The sequence below is a fragment of the Protopterus annectens genome, chromosome 7.part0 (genome assembly GCF_019279795.1).
Source record: "Protopterus annectens isolate FY-2018-M chromosome 7.part0, PAN1.0, whole genome shotgun sequence".
NCBI lineage: Eukaryota > Metazoa > Chordata > Ceratodontiformes > Protopteridae > Protopterus > Protopterus annectens.
This window is the reverse complement of record NC_056739.1, coordinates 126175804-126200325: the sequence shown is the minus strand read 5'-3', so window position 1 is coordinate 126200325 and position 24522 is coordinate 126175804. Positions and strand designations below refer to the sequence as shown.

The window sequence follows — 24522 nt, the reverse complement described above, 5'->3', positions numbered from 1 at the left end:
AGGCCAGTGTGGGGCAATTAGAATCATCTTGCTTCCCAAGGATATGGCTTTCTGAATCACTCTTGGTAATAGAGGAAACAGAGGGAAAGCATAGAGCAGACCGGAGGGCCACTTGAGGACTAGGGCGTCCCTGGGTGACTCCCCCTGTGGGGGGATCAGGGTGAAGTAGTTGCTGCATTTGGCGTTGAGGGGATTAGCAAAAAATCACAGCAAGGCTGACCTCACCTGCTAAAAATCTGTTCCGCAACCAGACGGTTCAGGGACCACTTGTAAGGCATCAGAATAGCTCTGCTCAGCCTGTCTGCTATCACACTGGCCTTCCCCGGAATGTGCATTGCCACTAGAAACCGTTGGGAAGACACTGCCCACTGCCACACTCGCATGGCCTCTCTGCACAGGGGGTAAGATCTGGTTCCTCCTTGTTTGTTTAGATACCACACAAAGGACATGCTGTCCGAGTGTATTGCAATCGTCCCCAGAGGAAGAGAGCTCTGAAGTGCCCGCAACACCAGTAACACCGCTCTCATCTCTAAGACACTGATGTGCAGATGTACCTCATGATCTTGCCACGTGCCTTGGACCGTCCTGCCAAGATAATGCCCCCCCACCCCATCTGGGAGGCGTCCGTGGTAACCGTGGTGACAGGTGGCAGAGGAACAAATGGTTTCCCCTCATCCAGATTGGTGGAGCACAGCCACCAACAGAGATCCTGTTTGCATCGGTCCGTGAGTAGGACCTGGTTGGAAAGGGGGAGTTTTTGGAGAGACCATTGGGCAAAGAGAAGCCATTGAAGAAGCCTCATGTGTAATCTCGCTAGTGGGACTAACATAATGGTAGCTGCCATGGTGCCCAGAAGCTGAAGAACCCATCTCGCCTGTACTTTCCTGAAGAGTAATAAAAGTGTGAACCTAATTCTGTAATACTCTGATCCTGTCATGCGGCAAGAAGGCCCGCATTTGAACGGTGTCTAGCTCTGTGCCTATAAACGTGACATGCTGTGAGGGCAACCAGGCAGATTTTTCCCAGTTCAATGTTATTCCTAGTCGTTGACAGAGGGTAATGGTAGCGCCCCTGGCTCGGATGAGTAGATGCCTGGTGGGGGCGGTGAGGAGCCAGTTGTCCAGGTACAGAAACACTTGGAATCCTTGACGTCTCAGGTGAGCTGTCACCACCGCCAAACACTTTGTGAACACCCTGGGGGCTGTGGTGAGACTGAGCAGAAAGAAACTTATTGGGCCTTCTGCGTACAGGTTCCACCGAATCAGGATTCTCCCACACCCTTCGACAAATTAAATCCAAGAGCTCGAAGGGTGGAGACACCCAGAAGGCGGAGGGTTGAGCACCAAAGGCCTTGAGGAATACAGACTCCTCCTCAGAGGGAGTTTTCGATGGCCAGTCGGGCCTCTGTCTCAATATCTCCAGGATATCGGAGAAAGAGATTTCATCAGAGGACGACTTGGGGGACCCCCTCAGACTCCTCGAGGTCGGTATCAGAAGTGAGAGACTCGTCCTGGGAGTCTATGTGCTTCCTCTTGCACGTCTTCTTTCTAGGGGGCTCCTCAGGCACAGACTCTGAGGGGCTCTCAGAAAGTTGGGGACCACTCATGGGGGGTATCCCCAGGCCTTTGGGCTCCACCATCTACGGATAGGGGGACGTCAGAGTCTCTAGCCGGGGTGAAAGGGGACGGAATGACCGATCCGGGTGATGTAATTATGATCTGGCCAGTGCGCTCCGCATGGCCTCCCCCCGACTCAGAGGACCGACCGGCCTCCGAGGCCATGACTGGGGTCGGGGTCCCCCGAGCCGATGCGCCGAGAGGGAGGCTCGGAACAGACAGGTGTCCAGAAGTATCCCCCTCGGACCCGACTGAGGAAGCCAGAGTGCCGAAACCTGTGGATGGAGCCGACAGGGTCAGAGCTGACGTCAGCACCGATAAACCCGTGAGAGGTATCGGAGCCGGCGCAGGAACATCACTCAGAGCGGAGCACTCCGGCTCCAAAGACAAGGAAGTGCTCGGAGGAGGAACCATCGACACAACCATCGGGACGGGCTCCGGAGCCGACTGGGTCGGAGCCGAGAATAATTTTGCCAACACTGGCGATTGCAGAAGCCTCTGTACCACCATATTGACATCCAAATCAGAAAGCCAGGAGGATTTGGAGGACAGGGAAGGAGATTGGGATCTCCTCTCAGGAGAACCATGCCTAACACTGGGCGACCGGCTCCGAATGGGTTCCAGTAAAATAGGAGCCAACGCCGATTCCAGTACTACAGATACCTCCTACGGCCCAGAGAACAGAGGAGGTAGAGTCAAGTGTAGAGATTTTCTCCGGGGGCTCAGAGGAGACAGATGGAGCCGGAGATCTCTTCTTCGCCTTCAAAGCTTTAGACTTGGACTGAGAACTAGAAGTAAAAAGTCTAAAGACTCCTCAAACGAAGGTTTTAGGAGTCCCTTCAATATTAGTTTATTTTTCCTCTCCTGGAGCACCCTCTGACTGAAGGTGTGACAGAAGCTACAAGACTCTTGCAAATGAACTGCTCCTAGGCAGTAAACGCATATGGAATGCCCATCCGTAATGGACATTTTGTAACTACACTTGGAACATTTTTTAAAACCGGAAGGTTTATGTTCCTTCTGATCCTTAGACATCTTGCACAAGCAGACCACTGAAAACAACCTAGCCGGAAAAAACAGCAAAGGCGGAAAAACTACTGATCAGACTACACAAAGGCAACCAAAGAACCTCCAAGTAAAATGGTTCTTTACTAACTCACACACTATCCATAAAAAGTAAACTGAACACTACACAGAAAGGAGGACTAGGTCCTGTAATAAAATGGGCCTAGCTCACCGGAACAGTTAGGGATACCAACTACACAAAGAAAAAACACTGCAAACAAGCAAGAAGAAGAATAGCTATTAAAATAGCTTTTGTGGTTGAACAACTAGCAAATTTCTCAAGAGAAATTGAATCAAAGAAGGTACTTCGCCACAGCCAAGCGAGACCGCGTCATAGCTACACGAGCGGCAAACGAGATCTGGGGTTATGGAGCAGTGCAGCATGGGATACCTACTTGGCCCAGCCAATGGGAGACTTCGAGCTAGTAAATAAAAAAGTTGGCCAAGTTGGAGCCGATATTCAGCTCTGAACCCGCGAGTAAGAATGTAGGCGAGATTGGACTACATAACATCCTGCATTTCCTTGTTATCAGAACATTCAGAATTTGTCAACATTTTCTGTTTAAGCAGTGACATTAAGTATTGCTGATATTTAAGCATATGAAACTGACAATTTAAAGCCCTTACAGCCAAGGTAGCAGAAGTGTAAACTTTTTTCTCACATCTGTCCAGTGCCCTAGAATCCTGATCAGAGGGGGACAGGGTTTTTTGCAGTGGAAGCCTTGACCCTTTTGAGACCCTGAGAGATGGTTTCTGGGTCAGCAGCAGGGTTTTTATATAGAAATTTATGAGAGTCTGGAACCCTGTAGTATCTGTCTGGCTTAGCAGGTGCAGGGGGTAAAGAGTCAGGAGACAGGCCGGACTCTGAAAATACATAATCTACAATGTCTAGAACAGGAGGAATATCAAGAGGTCTGTGCTGAGGTAGTAAAAGAAAATCTGAGCCTTTTCTTAGATTCTGAATAATATTGGCTCTCCCAGTGAAAATGCTCCCTCATGGTATGCAGGATTTCCCCAAAAGAATAATCCTCAGGAGGAGAGGCTGAAGGAAATGATTCCTCAGCATCAGAATCCTCATAAGGAGGAAAAGAGTATCCTTGTTCAGAAGAGAAGTCAGAAGAAATTGAAACCTGATCAGAAGAGTCATATTCTGTCACTTGCCTAGGCCTCTTATCAGGAGGGGGATGGGAACCCCTGATCAAAGTAATTAGGTCTTCGGCCATTTTAAGCATCTGTTTCTTAGGCATGGAAGTCTGTCCAGGAGAATGCTGTACTTGTTTCTTTGTCTTTAGAGCTGTTTTAATCTTCGTCTTTGAAACTGAGGAAGGCTTGACATTAGTTGTGTAAGTCTGAAAACATCCTCAGAAGCCGATGCCTGCTCAGCGGCTCTGGACTCATCTGAGGGAATAGTTTCCGAGGGTCAAATACCTTGAGTATCCAGAGGCCTAGTCGGCTCCACGTGGGAGTCTGTAGCGGCCTGTGGCTCCGAGGTCAGGGGCTGCAAAAGCGCCTCACTGACAACCGGCGACTGGTCTAGCGGTGGCCTCGTCATCGGTTTTGGACCTCGGATGTCTGTCCTTTTCCTTGCGCTTTTTATAAACTCCAGTTGTCGGCTACATAATTAAACCTTCGGCCAAAGTAATGAAAGGCAAAATCATACAGATGCTTAATAGTGCGTTGGTTAAATCTAGCACAAAACTGACAGCTAGCAACGTTGTGATCAGGGCCTAGGCAAGGAATACAGTAAGAATGAAAATCCTTATGAGGTATTTGCTTCCCACAAGAAATACAATTGTTAACTTTTTCTGACATTGGTCTGGAGCATGAAAAACGTTTCCGTAATGGGGTACTTAGCTTTAGTGAAGACTTCGGATCTGAAATTCAGTTTTGAAACTCAGGAGTCGGCCGACCGGCACTTGCAAACTGCTTTTGATTCGGGCACCATGCGGCAAGAAAGACTGAAGAAAATGGCGTCGGCTGCATCTTTTATACCCCTGGCGCACTGACGTTAGGGAAGAGGCGACAGCAACCGACGCCGGATCAAGTCTTTGGAATTCTGGCTGACTGCGGGTAGCCTGCCAGCAGGATAACCCAAGAGTAATGACTGCAACAGTGAAACACAAACATTTTATGAATTCCAAGAACCGTTGAGCAAAAGTGTTGGTACAGGAGAAGTTTTCCCAGTTAATGGCAGGGTAGTTGAACTCACCCAGTATGAGGGTGTTTGGCTGTATCTTAATACTTTCCAGTATGTTTAGAAAGGTGTAGTGAGAATCGTGGGGCATGGTGGGGGATCTGTAGCAAGCTACAATTTGTATTGCAGTCTTACCTAGTGTTAGTTGCACCTGACGAATTGCAGAAGAATTGTGTTGGGCAACCAGCCTGGAGGTGTGAATATGGACACTCCTCCACCTTTAGTGTTTCGGTCCTGGTGTGGTGGCTGAAAAGTGCAGTATGAGTTGTAGCCTGGTATTGCAGGGGTGCTCTCTGGAGCTTTGAACAAGGTCTCAGTTACTGCACAGTTATCTATGTTCTCCTTTTTTAGGAGAGCCTCGAGAGAGTGCATCTTGAGGTTTAGACTTCTAGCATTGAGTAGCATTAACTTCAGATTTTGCTTGCTTGTACCAGTTATGGTGGTAGTTTTGTCCTTTGAACATTGCCTAAAAAAGGGACTATAGGGGTGGCAAGAGCCTTAGCCAGTAACCTGAATCCCAGGGGCGACAGGGCAAACCAACTCTTGCAAAGCATAGGGGTTTGTCGATCATGTCATCCCAGGCAGACAGATACTGGATCCCCTCTGAATGACACCAGAAGCTTAGCCAATTATTGAAGTCCTTATATCATTTTGTCCTTATACTGTGTTATCATTTTGGGTGATGGCAGGATGCTACTCAAGGCTAGGGTCATATCTGCCTGGGCTACATGATCAGAGAGCTCTTCCATGTATCTTTTCATGTAGTCCAGGGAGGTACGTCTCACGGCATTCACTCCAACATGGAGAATGACAGAGACATATTTGTACCTGTTGTGGAGTGACTTCAGTGCATGCGTTATGTGGCAGATCCTGGCATCCGACAGGCAATTAACTGTAATTTTCTCCTTGCTCATCCTGGTGAGTGGGACATCAGTGTGCCTGACTATACAGTCACCTGTGACTAGTGTTTGGTACATTGTCTTACCTTAGGAGTTGCTGTTGGGTGGCACACTGGTGCTGTGAGCTATGTGATGCTTTGGTTGTGTCTGGGGGTGGTGTTTGTTTGCGTTTCAGCTTCAGGAGGTCCTTGTTGCTTGGGCAGGTTATTGTTAAGAGCCTCTGCATATGTGGGTTTTGTGTTGCTATGTGTGGGTTTTGAAGGACTATGTGCTGTTTGAGGTGCTGTGTGGGTGTTAACCTTCTCCTCTTGACTGTCTAGCACAATCTTGGCTGGAGAGAGCTTTGCTTCCAGTTTGGCTATGTAAGTGCATCTCTCGCAGGTTGTAGTGTTTGGCGGTAGGAGGAGAGGGTTGTCTGTGTACATGAGGCAATTGCTGCATTGCTCCCGTATGCCCAGGTTCACCAGGTGGACAGTAGAAATCACTGGAAGCTGACCCTTGGACATGCCTAGTTAGGTGCTTTCTTTGTGTAGTACAAGAGCTGGTTTTCCCTTACTTTTTGGCAAGGTACTTGCAATTGTAGGCTGTCTAGCCCCTACAACTATTTTCTCCTTATTACCAATGAAAGGTGGGTGCTTGCAACAAATTAAGGCTTCCTAGTGTTTTTTAGCAAGTTTTAGAGCAAGCACTAGTCGCAGGTATACAGATTTTAGTGCTACTGCTGATAAACTAGCTAGTTCTAAGGGAAAACTCAAAGAGCAGACTTTCTGGCACTAGCAATAGTTTAACCTTGGCCCCGCAGTGCGCAAATGATGGGAGAAAGTTGAAAGGAATAGAAACCAACCCAAAATGGCCAATAAAATTAAAATTTCAGAGCTGGAAACCACTCCTCTAGTGTTAGTGTTTAGATAGGCAGTACAATGCTCCCACTCTCACTGGTAAACAGTAGGCCCTCCCTCTACCACAAGAAAGTCTGGATAGCTCTGAGCACTGAAACTAAAGTCCTGAAACCAGCAAAGCCAGATTGCCATTTGTAATAAGCTGTTGAGATGTAAGCATAATAAAGAGAGGGGATGGAATGAGTTGGCAGATTTTAAAAATTCCCTACAGAATGTTTTGTCAAAAAATGTTGGAGAAGCACACAGTTGAAACTAAGGAAATGATTCATCTAAGGTGTGATAAGATAGGAATTACCCTGACATAGCAATGTCTTGGCTGCAAAATGAGATCACTAGAAAACATAAATCAAAATTTAAACTGGAACTGAAACACTGAATATTGTAAAGTGTCATTAGTCTTGGTTTACAATTGATGACTGACAGGCGGGGGAGTTAGTTTATACGCTTTATTACACAAACACATTAGGATGGATTAACAGCAGTACAAAATAAAATGAACTGATTAAATGACAGACTACACAGACATGCATGCTTACATCTCAAGAGGTTACTACAAAATGGCAGTCTGGCTCACATGTGCACGGTACTTGCGCAAGCCCATAGAAAGCTTCTTAAAGGTATACATACATACTAGATCTACACCCTCCCTCTTTAGTGAATTGCCCACAATAAAATGACATCAGAAAAAGACATGCAATTATACAGACACTAAGAAATAAACACAATGTTCAAGTCCAAGTTGCCATGCATCAGGAATATGGTCTGGTAATGAGACCTGACCTTGTGATACAGCAAGTAGGACTGGGTGTAGCAGCAGGGACAGTCATTGGTGAACAGTCTGGCTTTGGGAATCTTATCTTGCTGCAATACAAGCTCGGACACCGGTACTAAATGTTTCTCATGCTGCCTAAATACTACTCCTTGTGATTCCACACTGTACTATCTCTGCTCTGGACATGCACTTTTCATGACTCTAATCAGATCAAAACCTTTGGACATCTGCATCCCATCTCCCCTTCTCGTCATGGACTGAGCAGTTTTCTGGACTTATAATAGGACTTCTGTGACAAACGCCTTTTCCTAAGTTTAGCTCACTGCTTTGTTGTTTTTAGCACTGGGAACAAACAGATTACTACTAATTGGTAGTGTGGTTTTGGTTTGTCTTGACAAAAGCTTTTGTACAGGTGAACCAAGATGTTTATCATAAGGAATATTTCTGAAATTCAGGAGATTCAGAAAACCAATCGCTATTATCTCGTTTCAACCTCTCCAATAACTGTTTTGCACTTTGAACTGCACTTTCTGCCAAACAATTTGATTGTGGGTACTCAGGGCTTCTCTTAACATGATAAAAGTCCCACTCTTCACCAAATCTCTTGAATTGCTGGCTTGTACACGGTGTACCATTTTCAGAAATGACTGTGCGGACTACCATGGACTGCAAAATGACACTCAAGGACAGTGCTGAATGCTAGATTAGGAAGTAGGTCAATCTCAAACCAATATGAATAAGTCTCTAGTAACACCAAGTAATGCTGACCATTTCATTTGAAAATGTCTGTAGCTACGGTCGACCAAGGTAGTTCAGTAATCTGGTTTAGCTGAAGTGGTTCTTTCTGTTGATGCGGCTTAGTACTATTACATACAGACCAAGATGAAAGTACTCTCTCGATATCCTTTGACAAAGAAAGCCAAAATACTAGCCCACTTGTCCTTCTTTTGGTACAATTAGTTCCTATGTGGTCACAATGCAAGATGGTAATATTCTCTTGTAAGGATTTTGAACACTCACTTTTGGACCTTTCATGATGATAGCATGTCAAACAAAATCTCATCTCTGTAAGGAAATTATGGTTGCACTTCTATTGGTAAACAAGACTGCTCTGAAGGCCATCCTCAACTGATAAAGTGACTGAACTTTTGAAGTTGGGGAACCAAGGCATTGTAACTTCTAAGCTCATCAAGACGTGTGGAAAAAAAAATTTTTCAAAAAATCAAGCTGCTCATTTTCATGCTGTTCATTGGTATTTCAGTTATCTGGATAAAGTATCAGCAGATAAAGAAGTTTGCCTTTTGTGTAGACAACACTGAAATTATACTTTTGCAATTTCAACAATGTGTTGCAATCTGGCTGGAGCTGTATGCATAGGCTTTCTCAAAACAAGGACTAGAGGCTGGTGATCTGTTTCGATTTGAATTGGGTGGCCATAAATATAATCATGCAACTTTGAACATCCAAACAATTATCAAGAGTTCTTTCTCAATCTGAGTATACTGCATCTTGGTTTGGGTTAGAGTTCTGGATGCACAGGCTACTGGTCTACCCTCTTGAAGAATGACTGCACTAAGACCAAATTTCTAAGCATCACAAGAAAGAGTTAATGGTTTGTAAACATCATAGTACTGAAAGAGCCTATCGCGGTGGTGGTGCTGCGGTAGCGTTGTTGCCTCACAGTAAGACGTTGTCCTGTTCGATTCTCAGCTAAAGCGTCTTCTCTGTGGAGACATGCGTGAATGGGCGTACCTTCATTGAAGGTTGTGTGTCAGGGCTGGCAACTCGGCATGTAAAAATCTACTGCCAATCATTAGCGGACCGGAGTTCTGCTGTGGCGACCCCTAACCGGAAAAAGCCGAAAGACACAACATAGTACTGAAAGAGCCTCTTTTGATTTACAAAATCTTTGGAAATTATTACACTTTTTACATCTGTGGCACTGCTGACCAAAAGCTAAGCACTTCTCTTTTACACACGATTACCACCACATGAGGCTTGGTGAGGGAACATGCTTTGAGTTTGCTGACTCACCCTTATGCTTCACTGAGACTGTGCGTGCACTGGAATTTGCTAGAAAGCTATGAGGTTTTACCAGAGACTGTTACAGGACTTGCACAGTTGCTGCCATGTGCTTGGGCCGGTTTCTTTTAACCATGTGCTGCACAGTATCAACATTAGCACGTGGTTAAAAGAAATAGGCCAGTTTCTTTTAACCACATGCTAATGTTGATAGTATGCAGCATGTGGTTAAATGAAAGACAAAAGCGCATGGCAGCAACTGTGTGAACCTGTTTCTTTTAACTATGTGCTGCATACCATCAACATTAGCACTAGAAAATACCACAAGTATGCATTTCTCCATTTGTAAGCATATTTATGCACTTTTCTGAGAGCTCATATCTCTGACAAATCTCAACGGCCTTATTCAAAGTTAAATCACTTTCACAAACAAAATCCTTCTCATAGCATCATCTTTAATACCACACACAGGTCCGTCTTATCAACTCATACCTTAAATCACCAAATCTGCATGTTTTGGCTTTATTTCTCAAGTCAGTTATACAGGCTGCAAATGTTTCACCAGGCTTTTGATCCCTTGTGTAAAATAAGTGCCTTCCCATTGTAATGTTCATTTGGGGGGGGTTACACATTTGTCTAAATTTACGTTTTAAGCACTCGGGGTCTTACTGTGATTCAGGGGGTTTGACTATGTGGCAGTTTTCCCCCTCCCCTGCAAACACACTAAGTGCATACACAAATGAACGTTGTCTTTTTATTGCTTCTGAACCAGCTAAATTAAGCAAAATAAATGCGTTTATACGTACATCTTTATCAGAAAATGCAGTTTTTATGAAAATATCATACTCTTGCTCAAACACTCTCCAATTCTCTGCTATATTATCATCAAAAAAAGTGGAGCTGGTATGCGAAAGCCTTCTGTCATACCAACAAATTATAGTAAAACACAATGCAATCCTGGCCCACTTGTAATTATGTATGAACAAGCACACACACCAGGTACTTGTAATAAACTTTCAAATGCACAATAAACTTTTTGAAATATTGTACTTTGCGAAATATGCTTTGAAATGGCTGTATTTTTCTAAATAACTGCACTGCAATACCACACAACCTTGCAAACACTTTGTATATATATTCAGACTTTATTTCAAACATTTTCGTAACTATTTTGAATATTTTTATCAATATGACACAGTTTCAGACATTTCGTTCAACTAGAAATTTGTTTTGAGTGTTCCGAGTGCTTTTTTCATATTCTTAGAGTAAGAAATCATTTAAGTACGTTTTAGTGCCTGAAATTCATTTCTGACTTGGTTTTGCGAGTTATACATGCATTAGGGATGACCCTCTATATTCCTCCACCATTAACAGAGTGCCTCTTGGTCCCGAATCTGGAACCCATTCTGACACCGTCTCCAGTTGTAAACCAAGATGACGGACATGAACAGGTGGGGCAGTTTGTTTATATGCTTTATTACACAAAAACATCAGGATGGATAGCAACAGTTTGTTTGCGTCTTTCGGCTTTTCCCAGTTATAGCCAGTACAAAATATAAATAAACTGATTGACTACAAATACGTGCATACTTACATCTCAACAGCTTACTACAAAATGGCAGTCTGGCTTGCACGTGCTCAGCATTTATAAACGTGTGCAAGCCTATGGAAAGCTTCTTAAAAAGGTATACAATCATACTGATCGACATAAAGGGCATAAAAGAAAGTACAGTTGTGTACACCTACCATAAATGTAGATGTTAGAGTGTCTTCACTGTTGCAGTCATGACTGTAGGGTTCTCCCCTGCCGGCAGGCAGCCCCAGGTCGGCCAGAATCCCAAAGTCTGGGTCCGGCGTCGGCTGTTCAACCATGCTCCCTGACGTCAGAGCACCAGGAGTATAAAGCTGACAGCCGACGCCATCTTCTCCAGTTTTTCTTGCCCCAGATGTCAGGAGTCCCAAAATTAAAAAGGTCCCATAACCTTTGCAAATACACCTCAGAAGAATGGTGAAAAAAGGAAATACACAAAAGTAAAAATAAGAGGGGACAGGAGGGAGGGAAACCCAGACTGCAACAGTGAAGACACTCTAACATCTACATTTATGGTAGGTGTACACAACTGTACTATGTTCATCGTGTTTCATTGTTGCAGTCATGACTGTAGGGTAGAATCCCAAAGCTGAAAGAAAGGGAGGTGGTCATAAAGAGGAAGGGGCGGCTAAAAGGCCCTGCAAGACTGCAGAGGCAAAGCCTGCCCTAGACTTAGAGTAGAGAAGTAGATTGTAGTGCTTACAAAATGTATGCACTGAACTCAAAGTTGCAGCTTCCAAAATATCCTTGGTAGGAACTCCCCTGAGGAAGGCCGCAGAAGTGGCAGCAGCTCTGGTGGAATGAGTCCGTATACTCCCTGGGATTTGCTTTCCATGGTGAGAATAACAAAATCTGATTCCATGAGCAATCCTTTTAGAAATGGTCTGTTTTGAAATGGCTTTACCTTGGGAACTGGAAGCATAAGAAACAAACAATTGTTCTGATTTTCTGATGTCCTTAGTTCTGTTCAGGTAAAAACGTAGCTGTGTACATCCAAGGAATGTAAGATCCTTTTTCCCCTTTATTTTGAGGAGTGGGGAAAAAGGTTGGCAAGTGTATAGTTTGATTTAAAGCCACTTTGGAAACCACCTTAGGCATGAAGGTAGGATTAGTCCTCAAAGATACCCTGTCGTGATGAAAAATAATACAAGGTTCCGCAGCCATTAGAGCTTGTAACTCTGAAACACTCCTGGCAGAGGTTAGGGCTAACAGGATGGCTGTCTTCCAAGATAAAAACTTGATGTCAGAAGAAGCAGCAGGCTCAAAAGGAGGCAAAGTTAGTTTTTCCAAAACATAGTTGAGATCCCAAGCAGGAATAGGAGGAGATCTAGGAGGTCTTAAGTTCTTAGCTCCTCTGAGAAACTGTCGCATGAGCTGGTGGGAAAAGATGGGAGGGTCCGTATTATAATGAGAAGAAATAGCAGAGGCATGTATTTTAATGGAAGAGAAAGAGAGACCCTTATGTAAGAGATCTGTCACGTAAAGTAAAATTAAAGTAATGTTGCAAGAAGAGGATCAGAATCCTGAGCCTGCATCCAGGAATAAATCTTTTCCATTTTCCTGCATAAGATTTTCTAGTGCTAGGACGTCTGGCTTCTAAAATGACATCCATAACCTGCTTGGGCACTAAAGAAGAAATCAAAGGCCCTAGATTAACCAGGCCGCCAGGCTGAGAGTTCTGACATGAGAGTGTAGAACCTGACCCTGATGTTGAGACAGAAGGTTCGGGGACTGAGGTAAAACCCAAGGGGGCTCCAAGCATAGGTTTTTTAGAGTTGGATACCAAAACTGCCGAGGCAAATTTGGAGCCAGCAAGATGATCATCTTGGGCTTGTCCTGTTTTATCTTCAATAAAACCCGTGGAAGAAGAGGGAGAGGCAGAAAGGCATATCCCAAGAGGTTCCTCCAACTGAATGACAGGGCGTCCACTCTCCAAGCTTCTGTGTGGAAAATCCTGGTGCAAAAAGTCTGTAGCCGATGATTGAGATGGGATGCAAAGAGATCTATGTGAGGACATCCACAGACTGCTGTTATCATTTTGAATATTTTGGTGTCCAGCATCCACTCGTGTGGATCCGAAAGATGTCTGTTCAGACTGTCTGCCAGGAAGCTTTGTTTCCCTGGTAGAAGCTGAGCTTGAAGATCCAGATTGCAAGATAGAGCTGTGTCCCATAGATCCATGGCTAGTCTGCAAAGGGGGTAGGAATGAGATCCCCCTTGCTTGTTTATGTACCACATAAGTGTGGTGTTGTCTGTTCGTATTAACAGTTGTCCTGGTTGTAAAAGATTCCTGAAGGCCAATAGAGCTTTCTGAACGGCTAACATTTCCTTTAAATTGATATGCAGGTGCTTCTGATCCTTTGTCCAAAGGCCCTGCAAACAATTGCCCCCGAAAATGGGCTCCCCAAGCATAATCCAAGGCGTCCGTGGTTAGAATCCGAGAGGCAGGAGGCAGACGGAAGGGTTTCCCTTTGTTTAGAGCACATGCCCTGGACCACCAAAGAAATTCCTTTAGAAGGCAAGGAAGAACGGGGATCAGTATGTCTAAACTGTGGCAATGCTGAGACCATACACTTTTTAGGTACCACTGTATTTTCCTCATGTGTAGTCTTGCATATGGTACGAAAAGGATGCAGGAGGCCATGTAACCCAAAGCCTGCAGGAATCTCCTTGCAGATAGAGGAGTTAAAGTTGCCAAGGTTTTGAAAGTTGAAGCCAGCTGTAACTGTTTTTCGGATGTCAGAAATGCCATCTGGGTTGTGGTGTTTAGAAGTGCACCCAGAAAAGTTATCTGTTGCGATGGTGTTAAATTTGACTTTATGTTTACAGAGAATCCCAGGAGCTTGAGGAGGTTCTGTACAAATTCTAGATGCTGGAGTAAGACATCCTTGCTGTCTGCCTGAATTAGACAATCGTCCAGATAAGGGTAAATTTGAATTCCCTTGAGTCTGCAGTAAGCCACTACTGGAGCCAGACATTTGGTGAAGACCCTGGGCGCAGTAGATAATCTAAAGGGCAGCGCAGAGAATTGAAAGTGCCTCGATCCGGCTTTGAACCGGAGGTATTTTCTGCGATCCTGCCTGATGGAAATGTGTAAATATGCCTCCTTTAAATCCAAAGTTACCATCCATGCATTTTTGGACAGCATTGGAAGTAGCTGCTGTAGAGTAAGCATCTTGAATTTTGGAATCTCTAGAAAGGTGTTCAAGACCGACAGATCCAGAATGGGTCTCCATGAGCTTTGCTTCCTTGGGACTAGAAAAAACCTTTGAATAAAACCCTTTTCCCATCTCTGAAAGAGGAACCAGTTCTATGGCATTCATAGCCAAAACAGCTTCCACCTGGTTTAAGGCCTCCATCCATTGATGTTTTGGAAGGTCTGGCCATCCGCTTAGCCTTGGCAAGGTATGAAAATGGAATTTGTAACCTCTTAAAACCACATCCAAAACCCATTTGTCTTGGGTTATTTGAGTCCAATTTTGATAAAAAAGAGAGTTTTTTTCCGAGGGGGGCTTCCAGGGAAGAAGTTCCTGTAGCCCCACAGAGGGAGTCATTGAGTCTGTTTCCTTTGAGATTGTGACCTGTCCTCTCCTCCCCTAGGGGTGGAAGCAGTCCACTGTCTTGATCTATAAAGCAGCTTGTGATTGAGGCCTCCCCTCTGGAACATCTGTATCTACCCCTCTGAGGCCTGTCTGAAGTGGGAAAGGACAAATTTTTTGAAGGCCAATTCCTGCTAAATCTAGGAGGCTGTATTTGTCAGAAATCTTTAACTGTTTGCATTGATTTCACCTTATCCTCCATCTTTTTAATCACTTCTTCAGCTTTCGATCCAAACGAAACATTAGGCTGAACAGGAGCATCCAATAATTTTAACCTTTACCTGTTCAGGTAAATTTTGTTCCTTTAGCCATGCATGCCTCCTAATGACTGTGCCAGAGGCCCCAGCCCTACAAGAAGCCTCCAAGGCATCAAATCAACAGTGTAAACCATGCTTCCCAACCTGTTCAGTGGCATGCAATAAGTCATGTAATTCGTTATCCTCTGCACAGGCAGAAATGGAAGTAAGCTTTTGTTTTAAGACAGACAATAGAAATTGCTGGTATTTAAACATATGAAACTGACAGTTTAAAGCCCTAATGGACAAAGTAGCAGAAGTGTACACCTTTTTGCCCCATCTTTCTAAGGATCAAGAATCCTTTTCAGTAGGAGTAGGATTTTTGGCAGAAGCGGCCTTAGCTCCCTTAGGACCCTGAGAAATGGTTTCAGGGTCAGCAGAAGGGTTCTTGTATAAAAACTGATGGGAATCAGGAACCCAATATCTATCAGGCTTCACAGGAGCAGGAGGAAGAGAGTCAGGGGTTAAGTTAGCCTCCGAAAAGGCATCATCCACAATATCCACAACAGGAGGAATAGCCAGGGGTCTATGTTGGGGAAGAAAAAGAAATTCCCTCAGCCTTTTCTTGGATTCCGAATACTCCTGTCCTTCCCAGTGGAAATGTTCCCTCATTTCATGCAAAGTTTCCCCAAAAGAGAAATCCTCAGGGGAAGAAGCTGAAGGAATGGATTCTTCAGCATCAGAATCCTCATAAGGAGGGAAAGAATATTCCTGATCAGAAGAAGAAACTGAGGAAACAGAAGCCTGATCAGAGGAATTGTAAGAAACATCCTGCCTTGGCCTTTTGTCTGGAGGGGGATGAGAAAGTACAGTTTTGTACCTACCATAAATGTAGATGTTCGAGGATCCACATTGCTGCAGTCCTTACTATTGGGTAGTCCGCTGTCCAGTCGGCCCGAATACCAGAGTATATGGCTGACGTCGGTCAGGGCGCATTAGACTGACGTCAGTACGTCAGGGTACTAATGCGCATGACCGACGTCATATCCTCAGTCTTTTCTTGCCCCAGATGTCAGAAGACCCTAAAAAGACAAGGCCCAAAATACCTGCACCAAAAATATGTACAATATATACAAAAATATACAAAAATATCAACATATAACCTCACCTACACAACCACCCCTAAACACAGAGGGGAAGGAGGGAGGGTAAATTGGACTGCAGCAATGTGGATCCTCGAACATCTACATTTATGGTAGGTACAAAACTGTACTATGTTCTTCGTTCCACATTGCTGCAGTCCTTACTATTGGGTAGAATCCCAAAGCAGAGGTAAGGGAGGCTGGCAAATCATAAAGAAGTAGGAGCTGACAACATGCCTTGCAAAACAGCTGTGGCAAAACCAGCCCTAGACTTAGAGTAGATAGGAAGGTGATAATGCTTAGAGAAAGTATGCACTGAACTCCAAGTAGCTGCTTCCAAAATATCCTTAGTTGCCACCCCTTAGAAATGCTGTTGAAGTGGCAGTAGCCCTAGTGGAATGAGGCCTAATCCCAGCTGGAATCTCCTTGCCATGATGGGAATAACAAAATGCAATGCAAAACCCAATCCACCTAGAAATAGTTTGTTTTGACACAGGCTTGCCCTGCGAACTCAAAGCAAAAGAAACAAACAACTGCTGAGACTGCCTAAAATCCTTAGTCCTGCTTAAATAATAACGCAATTGCCTGTGTACATCTAAAGTGTGCAAAATCTTTTCCCCTTTATTTTGGGGGTCTGCATAAAAAGTAGGCAAATGAATAGTTTGGTTTAAAGCCACACTAGAAACCACCTTAGGCATAAAGGAAGGATTAGTGCGTAATGATACCCTATCCTTATGGAAAATCAAAAGGGCTCTACTGCCATAAGGGCCTGCAACTCAGACACCCTTCTTGCAGAAGTAATAGCCAACAGAAAAGCAGTCTTCCATGACAAGTATTTCAATTCAGCAGTAGCCAGGCTCAAAAGGTTGTAGAGTAAGTTTTTCCAACACAAAATTGAGATCCCAAGCAGGAGTAGGAGCTCTACGGGGGTCTTATATTCTTTGCCCTCTAAGAAACTGCTTGAACAAAGGATGCGAAAACAATGGTGGGTCACAATCATAGTGAGCTGAAATTGCTGCAGCATGAATCTTAATGGAAGAGAAGGACAAACCTTTGTCCAATAACTCAGTAAGATATTGAAGAGCCACACTCAAATTAGGCTCAGAAATCTCCAAATTCTTTGCTGTACTCCAAAATAAAAATCTCTTCCATTTTTCTGCGTACACTTTCCTTGTACTAGGTCTTCTAGCTTCCATAATCACATTTAAAACTTGTTGAGGAAGTTGAGACCTGCTGTGTTTCAACACAGAATATGCCAGGCTGTTAGATGAAGAGAGTGAAGCTTGACATTGAGCAGATGACCGTCCTTCTGAGATAACAGATGAGGAATCAAAGGTAAAGGCCATGGAGGCTTCCTTACCAGACTCCTTAGTAGTGGGTACCAGTGTTGCGAGGCCAATCTGGAGCTATCAAAATCATCCTTGGCTTGTCTTGTCTGACTTTTAATAGCACCTTTGGAAGAAGAGGCAGAGGTGGAAAGGCATACACATGAAGGTTTTTCCAACTGAAAGACAGAGCATCCACTTTCCAAGCTGTGTGATGAAACCCCTTTGTGCAAAACTTTGGCAGCTGGTGGTTTAGTGGAGAAGCGAACAGATCTATGTCTGGAGTTCCCCATGACACTGTCAATTTCTGAAATACATGAAGATCCAGTTTCCACTCGTGGGGATCCATGATTTGTCTGCTTAACACATCTGCTAAGGAGTTCTGTGCTCCTGGCAGAAACCTTGCCTGAAGAGTTAGTTGCAAGCTTAGCGCAGTCTCCCATAAAATCATTGCTTGCCTGCATAGAGGATAAGAATGTGTTCCCCTTGCTTGTTGATGTACCACATGACAGTTGTGTTGTCTGTTAGAATCAACACCTGCCCTGGAAGAAGTAACTCCTTGAAAGCCATTAATGCAAACTGGACTGCTAACATCTCCTTCATGTTGATATGTAGATGCTGTAGTCTGGCAGGCCACTTGTCTTGTATCCACTTTCCATTTAGATGAGCTCCCCAAGCAATGTCCGAGGCATCTGTCGTTAAAATCTGACTCGCCTCTGGCCGGGTCACAGAGAGTCCCTTGTTTAGGTGACATTCCTGAGCCCACCACAAAAATTCTTTTTGAAGGCAAGGTATTATTTGAATGACAGTGTCCAAATCCTGGCAGTGCTGTGTCCATACATTTTGAGATACCATTGTAGCTTCCTCATATGCAGTTTGGCATTGGGAAGCACCAGAATACAAGATGCCATGAACCCTAATGCTTGAAGGACTGTCCTTGCAGTCAGCACGGACTGATGAGATAGTTGATGGAAGTAAAGTGATAGACTCTTTTGTTTGTCCGGGGTTAAAAAGGCCATCTGGGCTGCTGTATTCAGTCTCACACCCAGAAAGCACATGTCTTGAGAGGGTACTAGACTGGACTTTATTTCGTTCACAGAATACCCTAGGCATCTTAGCACTGCTATAACATATTCCAGATGCTGTAGAAGGTCTTCCTTTTCTTGAGCCAGAATCAGGCAGTCGTCCAAGTAAGGATAGATTTGAATTCCTTTTAGCCTGAAGTAAGCTATCACTGGAGCCAGAACCTTTGTGAATACTCTGGGCAGTAGATAAGCCAAAGGGCAATGCAGAGAACTGATAATGAGAATTTCCAGCTCAAACGCAGATACTTCCTGCAACTTAGTCTTATAGGCACATGAAGGTAAGCTTCCTTGAGATCTAAAGTTACCATCCAGTGATCTTTGCCCAGCAGAGGTAAAAGCTGTTGTAACGTCAACATTTTGAACTTGGGAATGTCCAGATAAGTGTTGAGGATAGATAAATCCAAAATTGGTCTCCACGTGTTCCCCTTCTTTGGTACTAGGAACAGGCGAGAATAAAATCCTAGGCCCCTTTCTGATACAGGGACTGGCTGAATGGCCCCTATTTGGAGTAACAGAGAAATTTGCTTGTGAGCCTCTTTCCTTTGTGGAGGAGGAACATCTGGCATGCCTTTGAAAGGGGGCAATGTATGGAAATAAAACCTGTAACCGTGGTGAATGATATCCAACACCCATCTGTCTTGAGTAATTAAATCCCAATTTCCTTTGAAAAGAGACAGTCTTCCTCCCAAAGGAGCTGCCAGACGAGAATCTACTGGCAGCTGAAAAGGCAGGTCATTGGGTCTGTTTACGAAAGGACTGACCCCTGCCCTCACCAGAAGTCTGAGCAGGTGAACTCCCTGTTCTAGGCCTAAAAGAACCTTGAGCTCTGCCCCTACCACGTCTAGACCTACCCCTAGACTGGGAATCATAAGCAGGATATGTCCATCCCTTAGTAGGCCAATTTCTACTAAACTTGGTGGCTGCACCTGCAAAAATCTTTAACAGTTTGCATAGACTTAGCTTTGTCCTCCATTTTCTTTAAAACTGCTTCCACAGGCGAACCAAACAACACATCAGACTGTAAAGGAGCATCCAAAATCCTTGTCTTAACATGCTCAGCTAAATTCTGATCCCTCAACCAGGCATGCCTGCGAAGAACAGAACTAGTGGCAGCCACCCTCGAGGAGGCCTGTACAGCATCAAAACCACATTGCAAAGAATGTTTACCCACTTGTTCAGACACATGAACTAAATCCAGCAACTCTTTACACTCAATACCTTCCGCCAAAGCATCCACCTTAGATTTCAGTTGTGAAAGGAGATAATTTTGATATTTAAGCATGTGAAACTGACAATTCAACGCCCTCATGGCTAAAGTGGAAGAAGTATACACTTTCTTTCCCCATCTATCCAAAGCCCTTGCCTCTTTATCAGTGGGAACAGGGTTTTTAACCACAGAGGCCTTAACACCTTTAGGTCCCTGAGAAACAGTTTCGGGTCTGCCCTAGGACTCTTAAAAGATACTTATGAGCTTCAGGCACCCTATAGTACCTATCAGGTTTAACAGGAGCAGGAGGCAAAGAATCAGGGTTCAGGGAAGCCTCTGCAAAAACATCTTCCACCACATTCAACACAGGAGGTATAGCTAAGGGCCTATGCTGGGGCAAAACAAGAATTCCCTAAGCCTTTTCCTGGAATCAGAGTAATCCTGGCCTTCCCATTTAAAGTGCTCCCTCATGGAATGCAGAGTCTCTGAAAATGAGAAATCCTCAGGAGGAGAAGCTGTAGGAGTGGAATCATCCACATCAGAATCAGAATAAGGAGGATACTCCTGCAAATCTTCCGCAGAAGACTCAGAAGCCTCTGAACACTGTTCAAAACTATCAAACTCGGTTCCACCCTAGGCCTCTTATCAGGAGGGGGCATAGAACCTCTAATCATAGTAATCAAATCTTCTGCCATTTTAAGCATATGTTTCTTAGGTACAGAACCCGAAATGCTAGGAGAAGCCCCCACTGAAGCTGAACTTGGCCTACCTCTCAAAGAAGTTTTGGCAACAGAAGGAGAGGCTCTAACTACCTTGGGAAGGGAGGGAAGAACAGTTACCTGAGAAGCCCCCTCAGCCTGGCCTACCTCCTGAGAAGGCACATCCTGTAACAGTAAAGTCTCTGCCTGAGACTCCAAAGAAACTCCTGGCAAAACCTCTGGCTCCACTGAGCCTTCTAAAGAACCGACGTCCAGGACTGCCGGTTCATCAACCCTAGGCTTCGCTGTTTTGTCCTTGCGCTTCTTGAAGCGGGCGTCGGAGCATCCGACGGCATTTTATAATTGCAACGCTTCCCAAACACTAACCTGGCACAGTCTAACCTCCTCTTAATAGTGCGTTTGTTAAACCTAGCACAAGAGCGGCATCCAACAACGTCGTGCTCAGGCCCTAAACAAGGTATACACAAGGTATGGTAATCCCTATGAGGTATCTGTTTCCCACAAGAAATACAGTTATTCACTTTTTCTGACATCCGGTTAAATACTGAGGCAAGAAAAAAACAAAATGTTCCCCAACGGGGTACTTAGCCAACTCTGGTTCGGTCTGAAACTCCGGTTTCGGAAATATTTCAGAACGCCAACCTGCACTCGCAAAACTGCTTCTGCATCGGACCATGCGACAAAAAAGACTGAGGATATGACGTCGGTCATGCGCATTAGTACCCTGACGTACTGACGTCAGTCTAATGCGCCCTGACCGACGTCAGCCATATACTCTGGTATTCGGGCCGACTGGACAGCGGACTACCCAATAGTAAGGACTGCAGCAATGTGGAACGAAGAACATCCCCTAATCATAGTAAGTAAATCCTCCTCCATCTTGAGTAACTGTTTCTGTGACTTGGGAGCCGGTTCAGAAGAAGCCTGTGTAGAAGTCTTTGATTTGAAGGAGTCTTTGCCTTTGTCTTTGGCTTTGCCTTTACTAGTAGCTGAGTAGGCCTGAAAACCCCTTCGGAAGCCAGTACCTGCACAGTGGCTCCGGACCCATCCGAAGGAGCATTGTCCGAAGGCCCTGCAACAGAAATATTTAAAGGCCTAGTTGGCTCCTCATGAGAGTCCGTTTTGGCCGTCTGTTCTGACATGGCCGACGACAGGGGCTGCAAAAGCGCCTCACTGACGACGGCCGAACCTGAAGCTGGCTCCGCTTGTGCGCTATCATCAGATTTGGACCTCGGAGTCCTGTCTTTATCCTTGCGACGTTTATGAACTCCGGTAGCTGGGACCGTATCCGACAACATTTTGTAGTTAAAGCGCCTACCGAAGTAATGAAAAGCAAAGTCGTACCTTCGCTTAATTGTACGTTGATTGAATCTAGCACAAAACAGACAACTAGCTACGTCGTGGTCAGGGCCCAAGCAAGGAATACAGTAAGAATGAAAATCCTTAGGAGGTATTTGCTTCCCACATGAAATACAATTATTAACTTTTTCTGACATCGGAGTGGAGCAAGAAAAAAGTTTCCCCAACGGGGTACTTGGCTTTGAGTGGAGAAGAAAGTCTTCGGACTGCAGTATATCAGTAAAATTTCGTCAGGAGTCCGCCGACTGGCAAATGCGAACTGCTATCACCGCACGGCAAGACTGGAGAAGATGGCGTCGGCTGTCAGCTTTGTACTCCTGGCGCTCTGACGTCAGGGAGCATGGTTGAACAGCCGACACCGGACCCAGACTTTGGGATTCTGGCCGACCTGGGGCTGCCTGCCGGCAGGGGAGAACCCTACAGCCATGACTGCAACAGTGAAACACAATGAACATCTGGAGATGAGATATTTAGAAAATGGAGGGAGCAAATTACATAAAAATAAAGAGAATTTGTGGGAACAATACATGAAGAACAGTCAGGAGAACTAGTGAAATTTAAATGAAGGCAGAACTCCCCCCCCCCCCTGTTTATACAGTGTATCTAGATGACTGTCACTGTTGAAGTGACATCCCAACCAAATGTGCAAAACTGGGAAAAAGGGATTGTGGATGGATATAGTTTCAGAACTGTCAAAGTTTCTCTTAGTACCAGACTATCAGCAGCAAATTAAGCATGTTGAATTCAACCTGATTTTTCTACTATCAAAATATCGGTAGCAAATCAACTATACAAATGTACTTTAACAGATGCATCATAACAGTGCAGCTATGAACAAACTGTTATCCAAAATTATATAAAAAGCTTACCTATGGCCATTTAAAGCAGCATGATGCAAGGGTGTGTATCCAGTACTATCAACACAATTCACATTTGGCCCCCTCCAGATGCTGGTTAAAAAAAAAATTGAATTACTAAAACAATCTAAATTTTAGTTGCAATATTTGCACAACTAAGCCAAACATTCTACCGATTATCACAAGCACTGCACAATATAAGCCATTTTAATGAACATACACTAGACAAACATGTTAACAGTGGCACAACACAGTCTGCATACTTTATCAAGTCAAAACAGTTACCCTGTTAATGTAATCCAGTATTTTAATGTTTGTAATAGGCTAAAACAACTGCCTTTCTTTTTGACCTACATATTCAGCTCTTCAATCTGATCTTCAGTCCTACTATCTTCCACTGAATATGCCAGCTCCAAGGTAGGCCTAATCAAAGTAAGGAGGTGTTACTAATTAAACAGTTTCACCTCAAAGTTACAGAGACTCTGAAAAAAAGTTGGTAAATTTATAAAGTCAGGGATATGGGAGATGCCCCTCTAAACCAAGCGCAGTATGAGATTTAAGTTGCTATATATGGTTGTTGTCAGAATATTTTTCTGTCCAAAGGAACAAAGACATTACTTGCAGAACAGATTAAGGAAGAAATAAATTTTAACCAACAAAGACCAAGTCACCAAGCTGAATGGGACTAAGCTTCTCATTCTACTAAGAATAAAGCCCACAGAAGAGAATTTTGCCAGTGAAACGATTGTCATTTTCCAAAGGAAAAAGTGTCTGAACAACAGAAAAACCCTAGGAGCCAATTAGAAGCAGAACTACGTTGGACTTTAACCAGAGAAGGTTGTTGAGAGGCCAATATCATGAGGAAGAGGAAAGCAATTATGTAAAAGCATTGTCTACATGGGAGCTCTGTAAATTACCTTTCCCATTAGATTTATTTATTTATTTGCAGTTTGTTTGCCAGGATAGTCCACTGGGCCACAAGGAGCCCATTTTCAATGGAGTCCTGGGGAGAAAAGATCCAGAATAATATGCAGTACATATTGCACATAAATATTACAGATTATCTCATAGGAATACAAAGTAAATATGATAAAAGGTTGACAATGATAGAATACATCAGCATAGCTCATTAAACAGCAATAAAAAAAAAAAACTTGTTAAAAAAAAAGTAGCAACATAGGGTAACTTAAGTAGGTGGTCAAATAGTTCAATAGAGCTGTGCAACTATGGGAGGCAATGATGGCGTATTTAGTTCTAGGAGAAGTGGTATTAGAAGGATTAGGTAGGATGGGAACAGGAGCACTTCCATTGTGAAGTTAGGTGCGAGTGCAACAAGGTTTTAAATGAGGAGAGACTGCTGGTGATGCGGAAAGGAGATGGTAGAGAATTCCAGAGGCGTGCAAGAGAGAAGGACATTAGGCGATTCCCAGCTGGACGTGTGGGTTTGTGCAATTTAATTAGTTTTTGGGAATTAGACCTTAGAAGTCGTTCTGGTTCATGCATTTCAAAAGGTAGTGGCTATGGAGGGACAAAGAGAGGAGCTGGAAATGAGTTTGTGTGCTTGGATGAGTTGGGTATAAGTGAGGAGGTTAGGTAGCTCAAGCCAGTTTAGTTGGTGAAGAGAATTATAATGGTGAGAAATAGCTCTGTGACCTGCCGCAAATTTTGATATCTTGTTACAGCAAGAGTAGAGTTTTGTTTCGAGGGAGGATTTGCAGGTTGGCGAGGATAGATAGACCATATAGGAGGGATGGGACGAGATAAGTAATGGCTAGTATGAGCCTGGTGGAAGGAGAGATACAAGTTTTTTGTGGGGGGTTTTGATATGCTTGTCTAATTTTAGTTTATCATCTATGAGTACTCCTAGTAGTTTAGTGTCAGAGATTATTTCTAGGGAGTATTGTTTTTGCTGGTGATTACAAATGAGTGTTTATC

At 44.1% G+C, this 24522-nt stretch overlaps 1 protein-coding gene across 1 annotated transcript in view; it reads right to left on the bottom strand.

The window, feature by feature from the left end:
• Nucleotides 1–24522, bottom strand: part of ANKS1A (ankyrin repeat and sterile alpha motif domain containing 1A) — a 3005277-nt gene that overhangs the window by 2939297 nt on the left and 41458 nt on the right. Inside the window, exon 2 of the mRNA XM_044076145.1 lies at nt 22600–22680. Within this exon, the coding sequence (XP_043932080.1) occupies nt 22600–22680 (81 nt within the window). The remainder of the gene's footprint in view (nt 1–22599; nt 22681–24522) is intronic.